The sequence below is a fragment of the Ailuropoda melanoleuca genome, chromosome 12 (genome assembly GCF_002007445.2).
Source record: "Ailuropoda melanoleuca isolate Jingjing chromosome 12, ASM200744v2, whole genome shotgun sequence".
NCBI lineage: Eukaryota > Metazoa > Chordata > Mammalia > Carnivora > Ursidae > Ailuropoda > Ailuropoda melanoleuca.
The window spans coordinates 31,376,793-31,395,303 of NC_048229.1; the positions used below are offsets into that span (position 1 = coordinate 31,376,793).

At 49.4% G+C, this 18,511-nt stretch overlaps 1 protein-coding gene across 1 annotated transcript in view; it reads right to left on the reverse strand.

Annotated features, from left to right (window-relative positions):
- Positions 1-250: 250 nt before the first annotated feature.
- GRIN2D (glutamate ionotropic receptor NMDA type subunit 2D) overlaps positions 251-18,511 on the reverse strand; it is a 32,612-nt gene continuing 14,351 nt past the window's right edge. Inside the window, 6 exon segments of the mRNA XM_034638768.1 lie at positions 251-286; positions 456-688; positions 892-1,079; positions 14,168-14,328; positions 16,047-16,276; positions 16,472-16,597. Coding sequence (XP_034494659.1) covers positions 251-286; positions 456-688; positions 892-1,079; positions 14,168-14,328; positions 16,047-16,276; positions 16,472-16,597 — 974 coding nt within the window.

Here is an 18,511-nt window from a genome sequence, read left to right on the forward strand (position 1 = left end):
CTTCCACAGTAGGCAGAGCCCGCTCCCCGCCGGCAGGGAGGGGAGAGGCCAGGCCCGGTATTTTGGTCTGGGCCTCAGTGGGCAGGGCAGAAAGTATTTGTGGACAGTGCGATCCTGGGAGGAGAGGGACTACTCCCTTCCCCAAGCACCCCACCCTGGGCCTTCCTGCCAGACCCCTTTTTTTTTTTTTTTTTTTTTTTTTTTTTTTTTTTTTTTTTTTTTTTTTTTTTTTTTTTTTTTTTTTTTTTTTTTAAGCGGCCTCCGCGCTGCAGCAGCTGTACATGCCCTGCGGGGGCCGCGAGAGAAGCAGGGTCAGCTCTCGGTGCCCGGGACCGCCGGCCTTGCCTCCGTCCCTCCCACCTCTTGCGCACCTCGACCCTAGTCTCTTGCACTTGTAGGCATCCCCACCGGCCTTCCCCCATTTCCGCCCTTCTGCCTCCCTGTCTCCCCCCTACCCTGGAGAAGGCCAGCAGGAAGTCCATGCGGTGGGTGGGCCCCAGGCAGTGGCGCAGGCGCCAGTACACCAGGTGCTCCCAGGCGAAGACCAGCAGGGAAAGGCCCATGGCCACCAGGAGCATGTAGAAGACCCCCGCCATGTTGTCGATGTCCAGCTTACTGCTCATCACCTCGATTTTGTCATTGTGGCAGATCCCAGAGAGCCACAGCCGCTCCAGCATCTCGATCTCATCTGGAGAAAGGGGGCACGGGGCTGTCATAGGTCACCTTCCACAGCACGGTCGGAGGATCATTTTCAATGATTTAGGAGTCTAGGCGCCCAGCCCCCTCTTCCCTCAGACCCTAGTGTCCCGATCCTCAGCCCATCCCTCGCCCAGCACCCAGGGCTCTGGTCCCCCACGCCCCACCCCCGAGGCATCCCGGTGTACAGCGCACCATCCCCCAGGAACTGCAGCAGCGCCAGGTCGATGGGCCGCTTCCAGCGGGAGCCCTTGTGCAGGGCGATGCCATAGCCCGTTGTGGCAAAGACCTTGCCTGAGCCGATGGTGACGAGCTTGCAGCCCTCATCCTTGCGGGCCATGTAGTTGAGCACAGCTGCATCATAGATGAAGGCATCCAGCTTCCTGGGGATAGGGGGCATGAAAGACAGCGTCAGTCCCACCCAGATGCTCTCATGGCCCAGCCCGGAACCCCCCTCACCCCTAACCTCCAGTTGCTCCAAATCCTAACCGGTGGTGAACTCTTGAGCAAGTCACTGAACCTCTTGGTGCCTCGGTTTCGATCTGTAAAGTGGGATAACAGCAATACCTCCCTTCCGGGTGGTGGTAAAGGTAAGATGGCGCTTGGTGCCAAGAAAGTGCTGGAGACATGTTGGCTGTGATTGGTTAAGTTCACTCTTCACGGAAGCCCTCGCCAGAAGGTTCTGCATACTCCTCTATTTTACAGGGGAGCACTGAGGCTCAGAAGGGGGACTCATACGCAGAGTAATAATGCTAACGATCACTTATATTGTGCGAGGCGCTGTTCCAGCTACTGTAATAACTCATTCAATCCTCTCAACGTTCCTATGAGGTAGAAACCGTTATCTCCATCATTCAGATGGGAAATGCAGGCCCAGACATGCCTCTTACCGTGCTTGGGTTCTCCCACTAGACCCTAATTTCTAAACCTTGATGGGAAGGCAAGCAGGGAGATAGAATGAGTGCTCACAGACGGATACATTGTGGCACACACCGCGTGTCACTTCCTTCACACCTAGTTCTGTGATTATATGATTAATCTCAGCCTCTCCCTTTAGACTGTGAGCTCCACTCGAGCAGGATCCAGCTAGGACACATTCCACACTGTGACCCAGCACACTTCCTGGCGCATGCAAGGTGGTTGTAAATATTTGTGGAATAAGTGAATCAATGAATAAATAAATCCGCGGTGGGGAACACTGGATAACTATTCTATGAGACAAGATACATGCCTATGATCTGACATGAAGATGTCCAGGGTGTATTCGTCAGGAAAAAAAAAAAAAGAGTCCCAGAATCCCATATAGAGCATAACTCCACATTAATTTTTTTTAAATGATGCATTTGTGGGGTACAATTTTGGTCATCTCAACTGCAGATACCAGACCAGTTGTTAGAGGGAGGTACCTGTCTTGCCCAGCATTGTCCAAAAGAACGCTCTGCAGTGATGGGAGCCCAACATGGCGGCCTCCAATGATCCCAAGGGATGGAACTTTCAATTTGATTTAATTTTAATTAATTTAAATTTAAATAGCATTGGACAGAGCAGGTCTGAGAAAAACAAGACGGATCAAGCCGTGTGGCTGGACACTGGGTCGTGGAGAAGGCAAAGGAGTTTTGGAGCTGTTTGCCTATCTGTGCATGTAAATGCCTCTGGGACCCCAAATCTTCAGTAAAGTCCTGTCCACACTCTCACACATGAGGACATAAATGCCTTGTTGCATTTATGCAACATGACTGGTTGCAGAGAAATGAAGGAAAAGGACAGAATTAGTCCATGGTCCCCAAATGGGGAGACAGTCCACACTGAGTGGACTGCAGCCGGAACAAAAACTCGGGGGGTGGGGCAGAGAATTTGAGGATCTGGAGAAGGAGCAGGAACTTGGGGAGGTCAGTCAGCATCCCACAGTTGGAGAATGGGGTTTGAATTAATTTTATGGGGCTCCTACCAGGCAGGGAGATCCCAGCTGACATCTGGAGATTATATCTCTATATCTATCTGACTATCTATCTATCTATCTATCTATCTATCTATCTATCTATCTATCTATGTAGATGCAAGAAAAATACCACAACTGCCTTCGGGCACCTGTAATTTCTCTCTGGGTTTCTCTTTGTTTAGGAAAATGCCCCTGGGAGAGAAAGGTGACTCTCTTCCCTGGTTTAAGTGGAAAGAGCTGGGGGTTTCCAGAGTCAGGCTGAAGAGGAGGGATGGAGGGGCTGAGGACTAGGATAAAACGGAAGAGGGTGTCCAGAGAGGTCCTCGAGGGGCACAAGGGAGAAGTGTGCGGGGTGGGGGGAGACACCTGGGGGCACTGCAGACAGAGCCAAAAATCAAGGCTTTCCAGTGGCGGCAGGTTTGAGGGGCTTTCAGGAAGAGGGGATCTAAAGAGCCTTCACTTCTAATCCTTTGCTCAGTCCTTATGCAATGTAATGCCTACCTCCCTTCCCCCACCCCTACTCCCTATCTCCTGCCATCGCCCCCAAACCTCTACTGAGACTCAGCCACGTTCCACAGCCTTTGTTTAGGCTTCGGTTTGGGAAAAATTAAAAATCCCAGCATCTTTGTTGGGAATCTTTGCTTTCCTCTTTCCTCCTGCCCTGTCGCCACAGGGATCTTAACATTTGAGTCAGCTTCCGGTCCCTCCGCAGCTCATTACCCTCCCCTGGCTCCCAACTTCACTCTGTCACTGGAGTTACCTTGATGACAAGGCCCTACAGCACCAAACAGCCCTGGATCCCTCCTACCCCTCTGCCGTCATCTTCCACCCATGCCTTCCTTGCTCACCCTGCTCCAGCCACCCTGGCCTTCATGTGCAGTTCCCGGATGGCTCTAACACCCTCCTGCCTCAGGGCCTTTGCACTGGCTGTTCCCTCCGCTGGACTATTCTTCCAGATAGCCACCTGGCTCTGTCCCTCACTTCCTTCAAGTGTTTGCTTAAATGACACCTTCCTGAGCACCTTATTTAATACTGCAACCCGTAGCCTCCTCCCAAATTCAGGTCTCCCAAATTCACTCACCCAGGCCGTATTTTTGTCCATAGCACGTATCCCCTTGTAACTATTATACATTCTTGATTATTAAGTTTACTATCCATCTCCTCCCACTGGGATTTAAATTCCACGAGGGGAACAGGTCTTGTCTGTCTGGTTCACTGCTGTATCCACAGGGTCTAGAACCGCACCTGGCATACAACAGGTGTTTCATAAAGTAGAGCTCGATGAATGAATTCAGGCTGGTTCGAGATGGGCATTCCGCGGGCCAGGCATGGAGCTGGGAGGCAAGACTTCATTCATATGGAAGAGATGCCAAGAGGTTCTTCTCCAGGGAAAAAGCAAGGTGAGAACAACGTGTGCCCTCAGTCAGGAATGCATAAAGATGTGTATGCACACATAGTGTAAGTGATGGGAGAGAAATTTAAAAAATAATAATAATCCTCACTTTATGGAAGGGGGACTTGAGGTTTCCTTTTTTGCCCTTCCTGTGTGAGTGACAAATTAAACATCTCTCACCAAATGGGCTTCCACAAATGGCTGGGAGGAGAAGCCATGTTTCTGTATTTCTTCTTAAGAGATGTATTTCCTTTCTCTTCTTGTGAGCCTGTTTGCCCTCTGTGGTAGGGTGAGACCACATTTGGGATGTGAGCCAGCCAAAAGCATGTGAGGCTGCCAATTCCCTCGTACTCCTCTGTAAGGATGGAATTTTCTAGTGCTGTCCATGGTGGTAACCACTAGCCACACAGAGCTATTTGAACTTGAATCTTTAATTAAAATTTAGAAATTCAAAAAAATTTAAAAATTCAGTTCATTAGTCACACCAACCACATTTCAGACCATCAGGAACTTGTGGCTACCACATTGGACTGCAGAGATCTAGAACATTCTCTCATTGCAGAGAGGGCTATTGGAGACCGATGCTCTAGGAACACACATATGTCTGTCTCCCAGACTGGAATGGACGGTCCAAGAGAGCAAGACTTCGGTTTGTTCACTGCTGTAGCCTCAGTGCCTAGCCCAGGGCCTGGTGCAAGAAAATCTTAATGAATACTTATTGGATGAATGAAAGAATGTCTTTTTTTTTTTTAGGTTTATTTACTTATTTAAGTAATCTACACCTAACATGGGACTCAAACTCATGACCCTGAGATCAAGAGTCAGATGCTCTCTCAACTGAGCCAGCCAGGCGCCCCTGAGCGAATGTCTTTTAACTTTCATATCACTAAGGGTTACTCTGTTGGAGAGATCATGATTCAGTATTTGTTTTCCTTGTTCCTCTGCATATTAAAAACATTACATATCTAATATGTATATGATACATGTACACACGCATACATACGTATTATATACCTATATATGACTAAGATAAAAGACAAAAAAATACTGACATTGGGAATTCCACAACAAAGATGGTCCAGACAGATCACCTACTGTGAAGTTCAGTCAACAACCCTGCATGTGTAACCACAGCCCCCCCACTTCCAGAGTTTTGGACTTCCACTCCCAAACAGGAAGAGACTACTGAGGATTTCTAGACATCAGTAAAGTCTCAGTAAGAAAGAGAGAAACAAAACCAACAAATGGGAAGAGGGGGCTTGGAGGAAACAGATTATGCAGAGAGAAAAAAGTGCAAAAAACCCAACAACTACCAATATCATCAGAGAAACAAGACAAGGAGTTCAACTTTGAACTCTGAATAGCATATCATAAAATATAGGATACTATCAAATAATACTATAACATTTACAAAATACTATAAAAATTCAGAGATCAGAAAAAGAGTTCTTAGCAGGGTGCCTGGCAGGCTCAGTCGGAAGAACATGTGACTCTTGATCTCAGGGTCGTGAGTTCAAGTCCTGTGTTGGGTGTAAAGATTACTTAAAAAAAAAATTTAAAAAAAGAGTTCTTAGAAATTGAAAATATACTAGCAGAAATGAAAATCTTAAGAAGAGTGGAAGATAAGGTTAAGAAAAACTCTCAGGAAGTAGGGAAGACAGATAAACAGATGGAAAAATAAGAGAGGATAAAAGAGAGTTCAGGAAGCCCAATATCAAATTAATAAGAGTTCTAAAAAGAAAGGATGGGAGTTACAGAGAGAAATGGAGGGAAGGGGGAAATCATAATTGAAAGAAATCAAGGAAGTTTCCCAGAATGAATGCCATGAGGGTACAACTGAAAGATCCAGTAATGGAAATAAATGAAGATGTTGCTGAGAAATGTCAGCACACTAAGCACAGGGAAAAGAACAACAGGTGACACACAGGCTTATGGATCAGAATGACTTTGGAATTTTAAGACTAATACTGGAAATTAGAAGACAACAGAATGAAGCCTTCAAAATTCTAAAGAAAATGATCTCCAGCCCAGAATTTTATACCCATCCAGAAGGCCTATCAAGACTAAAGATGTTTTCAGATACGCAGTGTCTCTAAAATTTTACACCCCCCCCCACAATGTGCTTTTTGTCAGGAGGCTCAAAAGAACAAGAGAGAAAAACCCAGGAAGAGTGAGAATTAGGATATGACAGGAACCAAACCAGGGGCAGGTGAAGGGATTGAGATGGTAGCTATTCAGCAGACTGGAGCAGGCCAGAGGCCCAAGAGAAAAACTTCAATATGATGAAAGTAATAGAGTACTTCATGCAAATGAATATGTGAAGAAGCGATTCATATAGTTAACGGAGAATTTTGAATTAACAAAGAAAACTCAGCCGCTAAGCAACTGAAAAAAAAAAAAAGACAATTATTAACTCCAGGAAAAACAAAGAATTGTGTGGGAGAGGAAAGTAATCACGGTTTACTACTTGTGGCAGCTGTGGGAGCATTTACACAGTCATAACATGTAAACACTGCATATTCATCTAGCCAGAACCACAGTGTGGGAGGCTGGAGTAATTTAAATAAGAGTATGAGTATGTGTCTTCCATAGTAAGCAGTGAATGGAAAATAACTAAAATTGAAAAATCGAGAGGTAGCCACACAAACACGGTATTTAGACACAGGGACACAAATAGCAAGATGATACAATAAATAAGGTAAAAGCAGATTCCTCTGGGGTGGGAGAAATGGAGGGGTAAGCAGATGGAAGACCGTTGGTTTTCATTTAAAAAAAAAATCTCGTATTTGACTTTCCCAACTATGTGGATGTATAACTCTGATAAAAATAGAACTAAAAGTTAGGGGAAAAAATGTAAAAAGGAATACTGGGGAGAAAAAGAATTCAGCAGAAGCAGAAAATCAGAGCAAGAGGTGACAGTGAGAAACCATGGTATCCTTTATGAATCCAAGAGGCTGCTGGGGAGGGGCACAAAGAGGATAATTCTGGAATTTTCACCGCCCACCTGAGGCAACATAGTGTAGTGGTTGAGGGGCCGGGCTCAGAATCCGATAGCCAGAGTTCAAATCCCAGCTCTGCCACTCAGTAGCTGTGGGATCTGGCTGTGCCTCAATTTCCTCATCTATAAAATGGGAATGAGAATATTCACCTCTGAAGTATCATGGTTTGAACTGCCTCTCCCAACAACTGTATACTGAGGTCCTACCTTCGTTGGAGATAGGGTCTTTACAGAGGTAATCAAGTTAAAATAAGGTAATTAGGGTGTGCCCTCATCCACTAAGACAGGTGTCCTTACAAAAAGGGGGAATTTGGACACAGAGACGCATAAATGGGAGACAGTGGGGAAGATGCCCATCGCAAGCCAATGAGAGTTCCTTCCCATGCCCTGAGAAGGAACCCGGAGGACTTCTAGCCTCCAGGTCCATGAGGCAACAAATTTACAGTAGCCCCAGAAAACAAATAATGAACTAATTAAATGAGTTAGAGCAGAACTTGCTATATAATAAACACTAGAGTAAATTAAAAAGATAGGGGAATGATCCAAGCCTTGGCAAGGATACGAGATGCGTGGAACTTTGTACTGCTGTCGTGTAAGTTGGCACGACCGCTATGGAAGGTGTCTGGAGGCATCTTTTGAAGCCAAGCCTCTATCTCCCTATGATCCTGCCGTTCTGCCTATGGGAATTTACCGAAGAAAAATGAACGTGGACGTCCCCCAAGACTTGTACAAGAATGTTCACAGTAGAGCATTCATAATGGCCAAACACTGGAAACAATCCAAATGTTCACCAACAGTAGACTGGACAGAATTCTGCTATATTCATAGAGCGGTGTACTAATGGGATACAACAAAGAACGAACCCGGTAAAAGAAGCCAGACACAAAAGCTGCTACCTACACTGATTCTGTCCACGTGATACTCAGAACCAGGCAACACTGATTCACGGTGATCATCTGCTGTGACTGGTGGGACAGAGGGGAACTGGAAATGGTCCACGCCCAATCTGGTCATACAAACATATCTGCATGTTACATAGACAATCGATGAGCTTCGCACTTAAATGTACTTGTTGTATCTCAACAAAAAAGACATATGAAGCCTCAAGCAATTTTTACTTCCTAAGGGCGGGGCTTGTGGCTGACCTTTGGATGGAAAAAAATATCTATCTATCTATCTATCTATCTATCTATCTATCTATCTATCTATCTATTTATCTCCAACGTTCTCTGAAGTCAGGGGCGGGAGAGATATGGATTCATTATTTGCAATGGGGCTGCTCTCCAAAATTCAGGAACCAAGTGGATTCGGGACATGGGGTCCTTCTGAGTGTCTGAATTTTTGCTCTCTGAAGGTGAGAAAATAGACCGAGAAAGTGACGCATACCTCTGGAAGTACAGAGAAAGACAATTCCCTGCCTCCCAAGGAGAAGCGTGTCCTGCTCCTGTAGTAGGGGTGGGTGGGCAGAGCCTGGGGAAGCTGCCCTGCTAGGCAGAACAGAGGGAGAGGATCTGGAATTCCCAGGGGCCTTCTTGGAGGGAGGGGCTGAGGACAAACCGGAAGAAGAGGGAAGGGGGAGAGATGAGTCCGCTGGTTGCCTGGGGAGGATACTCTGGGGGTGAGCAAGCAAGTGAAAAAGTCCCAGGGGGCTGGGGGTGGGGGCCAGGGCTGTTACTAATGTTCATTAGGAAAATTTGCATATGCACGATGTAGACCCGGCTGCCCAATAGGGTAGCTACACACCCCGTGGCTATGCCGAGCACTTGAATGCGGCGAGTCTGAAGAGATGTGCTGAGTGTAAAATGCACACCCTACTTCGTACTGGGGTTGGGGGGGGATTATGTAAAAGGTCTCAACCATTTTTATACTGATTACATGTTGCAATAATATTTTGGATACACTGGGTTAAGTAAAATGCACTGTTAAAATTAATTTCACCCGCTTCTTTTCACGTCTTTTAACGTGGCCGCTAAAAAACTTGGGAATCGCGCTGCGGCGTGCTCTGCGTTCCGGCGGACAGCGGCTCCCCAGGCTCACTCCCAGTCCCAGCACTGGACACTCAGGTCTGAGCCCCCCGGAGAGGCTTTTAAAGGGATTAAGGGACGGGTGGGCTTCGATTCTGGTTAGTAGCTGTGGGGCTGGGGAGACACACTGGGGGCCAATGAGATGCTCCAGAAAGCGAATTAGATGCGGCAAAGAGGAGCCTGAAGCCAGAGTGAGCCTGAGAAGCACAGGGATTTGCAGACTTCTTGGGAGGGAAGTTTGGAGGCAATGTCATAGCGGGGCTCAGGGGCAGGGAGACCCTGTATGACATCTGGGGGTGGGGCAAGCAAAGAAGAAGATCAGGAAGGGGAAGAAGTCCAAGTAAGAGAAGAAGAGGAGGAGGAAGAGGATACGAAGGAGGAAATGAAGGGAAAAGAAGGAAGGGAAGAAAAAGGAACAAAAGAGCTAAAAAGAGGCTCTAGCTGGCTCAGTCGGAAAAGCGGACGACTCTTGATCTGGGGGTTGTGAGTTCCAGCCCCAAGCTGGATGTAAAGATTACAAATAAATAAATAAACTTTTTAAAAAAGGAAATAAAAAGACAAGAGTTCTGGATTGACAGTGTCCACAATGGCAGCCACTAGTCAGGTGCGGCTCTTGGGCCCTTGGAGCAGGCCGAGTCCAAACTGAGATGTGCTGTGAGTATAACATACTACAAAAACAAACAAACAAAAACCCCCAAAACCAAAACCAAAACCCCAACTCATTAATTTTTCTATTACATATCAAAATCATATATTGCAGATATTGGGGTAAACACAATATGTCAATAAAATTAATATCACCTGTTTCTTTGAGTGTGGCCAATAGAAAATTTTACATTACATATATGTCTCCCCAGCTCTGCTCTAGAAAAAAAAAAAAAAAGGCTGGAGGAAACTCTTGGAATCATGAACAACGGATAAGGAGGGTAGGGGTTGAGAGCTTCTCTTTTTACCTTATTATTTTTAACAACATGGAAGTGTTATGCAAGTAAAACCGCTATAGACAGGTTAAAAGACATTTGCGGGAAGGGAAACTTTGTTCCAGAGGTTTGGGAATGTGAAGGTGAAGGGTGCCAGGCACAGAGAAAGGGGGTGTCCTCCAGAAGGGGTAGCCCTGGGGAGGGGGCAAAGGGGTCCAGGCTTGGCAGCTGAAGGAGGCCAGTGGAAGAGGGGTGTTCTGGAAAGGAGCACAAGACTTTGCCCATCAGTCCCAACAGGTTCATCTTTGAGAACCCTCGTGGTGTAGGGGCATGGCAGCCCAGAAACCACGCGACCAGGCCCCGCCCCGCCCGCCACTGATTGGCCCCAGCATGGACACCTCACTCCTGGGGGACCAACTGGATTCTGTCTAGCGGGGATGTGCAATTGAACCCAGGCGTGCCTGAGCTCGAGCTCACGCTGGACCCCGGGGCTGAAAGGCTGCAAGGAAGCTAGGGGCCATAGGACATCCCTGGCTATAGCTGAAGCCAAGATAATGTGCACAGAGACAGAGAGGACAGCCAGTGGCCCCTGAGAGGAAGAGACAGCGAAGGAAGAGAGGAACTTTGGCTCCTGATGTTTCATTTCCCAGAGCCGCTTTGTAACCGGGTGAGATTGTTGACGCCCTATTATGCAGGCAAAAATTTAAGTCTCAGAAGCTCAATTCACTGGCCCAGGGCTCTCAGCAAGTAAGAAGTAGCTCCCATCCCAACCCCGGACCATCCAGTTTAAAAATCAGTGTTGTTAAACACCCCCAGAATACTGCTGGGAACTCCCGGGCCATGGGGGACACCAGCACCCCCACATTCTATGGGAAGATCTGGACAAGTGGTCTCTAGAGAAAAGAATGGATGGATGGACAATTTAAAAACTGGTTTTTCCTGTTCTGTGCTGTGTCCTAGCACCCCTGCCCAGGATTCTCCAAACTCAGTACCCACCTTGGACCTCTGGCAAGGGAGTGCTGCTCTGGACCCCGTGTTCTTGAGGACTCTCCCCACTCTCCCCCCCATTCCCAGAGGAGTCCCTGGGGCCACGAAGTTGTGCCCACCCAGATTCCACACCTGGGTTGGAGATCATGCTCTGGGAACCTGGGGTAGGTAGAATAATGGTTCTCCAAAGATATCCACACCCTAACACCTGGAACCCGCGAATATTGTTATCTTACACTGGAAAAGAGACTTTGCAGATGTGAATAAATGAAGGATCTCGGGACGGGGAGATTAGCCTGGATTCTATGGGTGGACCCAATGTCATCACAAGGTCCTTTCAAGAGCAAGGGGGGAGGGTCAATCAGAGAAGAAGCAGTTTCAAGGATCCAGGGCCGTGAGCCAAGGAATGCAGGCAGCCTTGAGAAGCTGCGAGAGGCAAGGAGACAGATTCAGGTGGGAGGTCAAGGAGTCAGGTGCTCTCATGGAAGCCAGAATTGTGAACTTGAACTCGTTTAGCCTTCTTGTTTGTTAAGGTCCATTTGTCAAGGCAGGAGGACCCAATGTAGTGAACGGTTGGCTAGCATGATCAATAACATTTCAATAGCTCGACGTAAGGTATGCAAGCCTCTGTGAGTGCTTTTCTTTTCTTTTTCTTTCTTTCTTTTTTTTTTTTTTTTAAAGATTTTATTTATTTATTTGACACAGAGAGAGACAGCGCGAGAGAGGGAACACAAGCAGGGGGAGTGGGAGAGGAAGAAGCAGGCTCCCAGGGGAGAAGCCCCATGTGGGGCTCAATCCCAGGACCCTGGGATCACGCCCTGAGCCAAAGGCAGACGCTTAATGACTGAGCCACCCAGGCGCCCCTGTGAGTGCTTTTCTGCAAGTGTTAGCGATCGGGCTGCTCAAAGTCTCGGTTGAAAAAGAAAAGCCTGTGACCCAAAATGCCTCGAGTTCATGGTGCTTCAAGGGGGAGGGTAGAATAGAAAGGGGCAGTTCTCTGCAGGAGGTGAAGTGGGCCAGAGAGAAAAAAAGAGGTGACTAACCAGAAGGGGCTGAAGTCCTCAGTGTCTGAAACGAGAGGTCTGCAGGGAAAGAAGGCACAGAGAGGACACAGGGAGAGACAGAGATGAGAGACCCTGTGACCCCCAGAAGTCAAGAGAGAGGAAGTAGGGCCCTGGGGAAGGGAAAGAGGCAAAAGAGAGGCTGCCTGGTGGAAGTAGAGCCCCGGAGACGGAAAAGAGGCAAGAGAGAGGCTGCCTGGAGGCTGCCATTGTCTACAACAGAGCCTGGAAGGCTAACACACTCAATTTCCCAGCTTCCTCTGCAACTGGGAGTGACCATCCAACACACACTGAAATGCCACAAGTTCCTCAGAAAGGCATACTTTCCCCAATAAAAAGACAAGGCCTTGCCAGGAGGAAATCCTCCACTGCTTCACTCTTCCTCCTCCTTTTTGCCTGGAACCAAGATATGCCCCATGGCGGGGCAGCAGCCATCTTGTGACCATGAGGCAATCACAATGAGCAAGATGGTCTATGCGCCAAGGTTAGCAGAACAAATACATGGAAAGAGTTTGGATTGTCGATGGTATCTTTGAGCTATCATGCCAGCCTTGGACTTGTTACTGAAAGAGAAAAAGAAACCTCTGTCTGTCTAAGTACTCCTTAGGATCCAAGCAACTTACCTCTTTTATTGACTATTGGTATCCAGTGCAGGAACTGTGCCTGGAACAGAGTTGGTGCTCTTTAAAACATTTAAAGAGGAATGAATGATGTTCATGTTCCCACAAAGCCTAGGTTTCTTTTCTGCTACTGGTTCTGAGAGCCTCCCGGGCATCGTGATGCTTACCCAACCATCTTCCTTCCTTACAGGTCAATTGGGTTTCTTTTCTTGCAGCTCAATAATTCCAATCAAGACAGAGGGGTAAAAAGGAGTGGCTACTTGGGGAAGGCGATCCAGAGGACATGAGAGCCTCCACACCGGTCCCACTGATACCTGTCCATCCGTTCTCCACTTGGCAGCCAGAGGGGGTATTTGCAAACAGAAATCAGATCACACCCCTCCCCTACTTAAAATCTCCCCTCCTCATGGCTTCTTGCTGCCCTTTGAAGAAAACCCAGCCCTGACCTCAGCCTCAGGGTGCACACCCATGTCCTATTCTCATCTCCCCTCTAACGTCAGCTCTGTGCCCTTCAGCCACATTGGCCTTCTTGCCGTTCCTCCAATAATCCAGGACCACTCCTGCCTCAGGCCGTTTGCACACCCTCTTTCCTCTCCCTGCAAGGCTCTGCCTCCACAAGTCCACGTGGCTAGCTAGCCCTCACCTCCCTCAGGGCTCTGCTCCAGTCACCTCCGAAAGGCCCACCCTGAACACCTTGGTGAATATATCCCAGCTCAGTCAGGCCCTAGCTCACCATCACTTTCTGGATCATGCTGATTCTTCCGTTTGCATGTTTCTTATTCACGTCCCACCTCTGGACCCTAAGCTCCCTTGAAAGCAGGGACTCTGGTCTGTTTGTTCACTGCCTGGCATAGACTAGGCGCCAAGAAAATAAATGCGTGTTGAGTGATGAAATCAAGGAGGGACAGGGACAGAGTTCCTGTGCTCAGCTTTGTCACCTCGGTCTGTACTTTGGAGCCTGAACTTCACACTACCCCCACGATTTGGGAAACTGAAGTTAAAAAAAGAAACAACCCCAAACCAAAAAACAAAACCTCATCCAAGTATCCATTCCAGTGAGTTCAAATCTAATGATCTAATGAAAATAATAGTATAGCCACAAACACCCACAGCGAGCCGGCACCACCACCCCCGATAATATCTGCACGAACCGATAACAACAGTTATACTAGTTCTTACAACAACCTTCTGAGGTGGGTCCTTCTGCTATCTGCATTTTACAGAGGGGGAAACGAAGGCTCAGAGTGGTTGAGTAACTTGCCCAAGGTCACACAGCCACAAAAAGACAGAGCCAGGATTTGAACCCTGGCAGTCCGGCTCCGGAATCTATCACTCCCGGCTCTCTGAAGTCACATCACAAGGACCCTGGTTCTGGAAGGGGGGGGTTCACTCCCACCCTCAATGACCTATGTATGCCTTCCAAGCCGACCTCTGAGGCTGATGAGTGGCCCCTGGCCCCTCGCTCTCTCCTCTGAGCATCTGCAGGGCCCCCAGCGGCCCCCCACCCCCCAGCCCGAGTCTGCGCTGACCCTGCCTTGAGCTGAGTGAGCGCTTCCTCTACGCGGGGCTGGTTGTAGCGCACCATATAGCTGTGCATGTCGGGGTAGTTGCTACGGATGTTCTTCTCCGTGGACCCGTTGGGCACCGTCCCGAACTTCAGGGGCGGGTACTGCTCCTGGGGCCGCTGGAACTGGGGCAGAATGGGAAGTTATTAGGGCGCCCCCCTGGGGGCCATCTGGGTCAAGAATAGCCTTGACCCAGATGCTCTGTTCTGGGGGACACCTGCCACCTGGCAGGCTCCCCAGTCCAGAAGCGTTTCTCCAACGTGCTCACCGTGACCCTTCTCTACTCCCCCCCCCCAGCAGATCCATGTACAGACAGCCACACCTGTGCGTGCAGGTAAGTACACCATACATAGGTATACGCGGTCGGGAGCAACACTGAAATATTTAACACCCGGCATGGCCTGCTCATGGTCCAATCAGAAAAGTCACTGGCTATAGAGTTCAAGAAGGGTTGCAGAGGCCGCTGATGGACCAGGCGTTAACCCTTAACTTGCTGGATCGTGGGAGGTCCCAGGTGGGGGCTGGAGGCAATTGCTATTTACCAATCCATTCAGAAATAGTTCACTCTTATTTATGTATTTTTTTTAAGAGAGAGAGAACTCGTGCACATGCAAGCCCGGGGGTGGGTGTGTAGGGGCAGAGGGAAAGAGAACCCTAAACAGCCTCCATGCTCAGTGTGAGCCCAACGCGGGGCTCGATCTCACAACTCTGAGAACATGACCTGAGCCAAAAATCAAGAGTCAGATGCCTCACTGACTGAGGCACCCAGGCACCCCGAAAGTTGACTCTTTTAACAACAGACAGAGCTATACCAGCGTGTGCTGGCTCAATGTCAAGTGTGTATATGATTAAAACAAAGATGCAGACTTATTTTCTATTCTAGTCCATTAAAAAAAAATGCTCATTGGGACGCCTGGGTGGCTCAGTCGGTTAAGCATCTGCCTTCAGCTCAGGTCATGATCCCAGGGTCCTGGTATCGAGTCCTGCATCAGGCTCCCTGCTCCACGGGGAGCCTGCTTTTCCCTCTGCCTGCTGCTCCCCCTGCTCATGAGCTCTCTCTCTGACAAATAAATAAATAAATAAAATCTTTGAAAAATATGCTTGTTGCAATCCACTGAACTGATTTCTCAACCTTCTAATAGGTCATGATACCCAGTTAACCGCTTTAGTCTCAAAGTGTGCTGTGCAAACCATCCGTCCCCGAACAAACTGTGATCTGTGATGAGGTAAGTATAGAAATCGAGAGAATGAGCACTTAGAGCAATTTTTTAAAAAAGATTTTTAAAATTTGTTTATTTTTAAAGTAAACGCTACACCCAATGTGGGACTTGAACTTACGACCCCGAGATCAAGAGTCGCATGTTCTTCTGACTGAGCCAGCCAGGCGCCGCACATTTGGAGCAATTTGACAGAATAATTTTATGTCTGTTGAAACTACATAAAAATCTGGGTTTGAATTGTGCATGTCTTCGTTTTCAATTTTATGTTTCTTTTCTCGTAATTCATTTCTATTGTATTTTACAAAAGCATTGATCGCCACTGGACAAAATTCAGAGATGAGCCCTTCATCACACTTGAGAGAAGCACTCGTCTAGAATATCCCATTGGGCACTACTGCCCCCCAGGACATTTGGGGTCACTCTCTTTTCCCGGAATATTTAAACAGTTCATTGTGAAACAGAACCTTTCTCTTCCAGAACATTCTATTCTACCATTTTGGAACTCTACCACAGTTCTTTCCCTGGGAAAAGACCCCCGGGAATCCTTTTCTGACCTCCCATTTGCCAATTTCTGGCCTGACCTCCAACCCCAGCCAGCTCCCCACTTCCCTGAACACACACACCTTTCGATCGCTGAGCCCAGACACGGTGTCCACGTACTCCTCCTGGATCATGAAGGCGGCCAGGTTGGCTGTGTAGCTGGCGAGGAAGATGACGGCGAAGAAGGCCCACACCAGCACCATGATTTTGCTGGTGGTCCCCCGGGGGTTCTCCACAGGCACGGAGTTATTGAACACCAGGGCCCAGAGCAGCCAGATGGATTTCCCAATGGTGAAGGTTGAGCCGCCAGGCCCTGCAGGGGGCCAGGAGGGGGACATGGACCCCAAATCCCTTCTACTCCATGAGGGAGCAGAAAGAACTACGATTCCCAGCAGCCCCCAAGGCCTCTGGTGTCTCCAGAGGCCACTGCTCTACCCCAGGGTCTGTTGGGAAATGTAGTTCTATCTGTGGTCCGGGTGCTCTGAGGTGATGGAGGAAGGGGACTCACGCTTGCCCGTGGCCAAGCTGCGGTTGTAGCCGACCGGACTGAGGTACTCGAAGATGAAAACGGTGACGGCGACCACAGTGAGGCACATGACGAACATCATCACCCACACGGCAGGGCTGTAGGGCTCTGGGGGCAAGGGGGTGTGGGGTCACGGCTTGGCCAAGCTAAGGATTGGGGGAGTCACTGGCATGTGAACACGGTGCATCGCAGACTGGACCTTGTCCTATTCTGTCCCCGTCCCAGGCTCTACATCTCAGGGACAGACCCCTGGGAGACACTCTCTCTCAAAGACAGCCAACTCAACCATTTCTGTGGGTTCAGTCACCAGATATATCCTAAATGCTTCCTGAGCCCCAGACCCGAGTCTCCACCTGGCCACTCACCATGTTCCACACTGAGGCCAGCACCGACGCCCAGGCTCCCCATCCTGAGAGCCCCACCTGCCATCCAATCACAGTTCAACCCCCCCATTTGCCAGCCTCAACCCCTCCTTCCTTCCCTCCCCCTCCCCAGCCACAGCCTGTCCCCCCACCCCTGCTCCCCACCTCGGCCTTTCTCCCATTCTCTCAGCCAACGGGCTCAGGCCTCATCCTCTCCCCTGGACCATCGCCACCCCCGCACTTCTGCACCCAGAGGTGACCTGGCCTCTCCCCTGCTCACAGCCTCCTGTGGCTCCCCAGCGCCTCCATGACAAAGTCACTGCCCTCCGCCTTGCTTCCGCCCTCCTCCCTGGCCTGATCACTCTCTCAAGAACCCACTGCTTTAACCAGCCAGAACTCACAGTTCCAGAATGAGCCTCACTCTCTCTGCCTTGTCTCCACCGCTCCCCTACCAGGGGCACCACCCTAACCCATCTACCAGACACACTCGCACCCACGTGTCTCCTCCTCACACTGCCGCCAGGAGTTCACTGACAATACACCCAAGTCACCCCTTCCTTGAGATTCGTACCAGGTGATCTGCCCTCCCCAGGCCAAGCGCAAGCGGCCAGGACTGCCCCGTCACAGCAGGGTCACCAGCCCGGACTGTCACTGCGGCATCTGGGGACACTCCTGTTGCCTCTGCTGGGCAATGTCGTGGGGCATAAGTATGACCTTGTCACTTCCCTGCTGAAGGCAGGGGCCCCGTGTGGTGCATCTCAGGGTGCCCTGCAGAGACCTGGGTGCCAAGAGACAGCCACAGAGAAGCGCTTGGTGAAATACACAGAAACCAAATGCAAAGGAAGAGATGCACCTTCTCCCAGCCTTCCCACTCCCAGGAGCTTTGCCCGACTTCAGACAGCAAGAGGGAACTGACATGAACGACTGCCCTTGGCCTGATGTGCACTGTTCCTTCTCTTGTCTCCAAGTTCAGTGAGATCCCTACCCAACCCACCTCACGGCCACCAACCCATCGGGGGCCAGCTTCCTAACCACACTCCAAGCCTGATTACTCACCTCACCCTCACTGCCGTCTTCCTATCCCACACCCACCTCCTCTCTGCACTGACCTCTGCCTTCTCACGGGCCTCCTGCCTCCACTGCCTCCAGTGGGGTATTTTATTTTATTTTTTTTAAGAGATTTTATTTATTTATTCGACAGAGATAGAGACAGCCAGCGAGAGAGGGAACACAAGCAGGGGGAGTGGGAGAGGAAGAAGCAGGCTCCCAGAGGAGGAGCCTGATGTGGGGCTCGATCCCATAACACCGGGATCACGCCCTGAGCCGAAGGCAGACGCTTAACCGCTGTGCCACCCAGGCGCCCCTCCAGTGGTGTATTTTAAAAGCCTGGATCTGATCCTATATCCCCTCCCCCACCAGCTACAGTTAAAACCTTGGCCATCGCCATAGAGTAAAACCCAGCTTTCCTACCAGACCCACCAAGGCCCTGCACCTTCCCCCCCACCCCCCAATTTCCTCTCAGCCCTTGTCTCCCACCCCCTCACGATCACTCACTGCCCCCTCCAGCCATACAGACTTCGGCCATTTCCCAAATACCCCACACACATTCCTGCCTTGGGGTCTTTGCCCTTGCTGTTTCCTCTGCCTACAACGGTTCTCC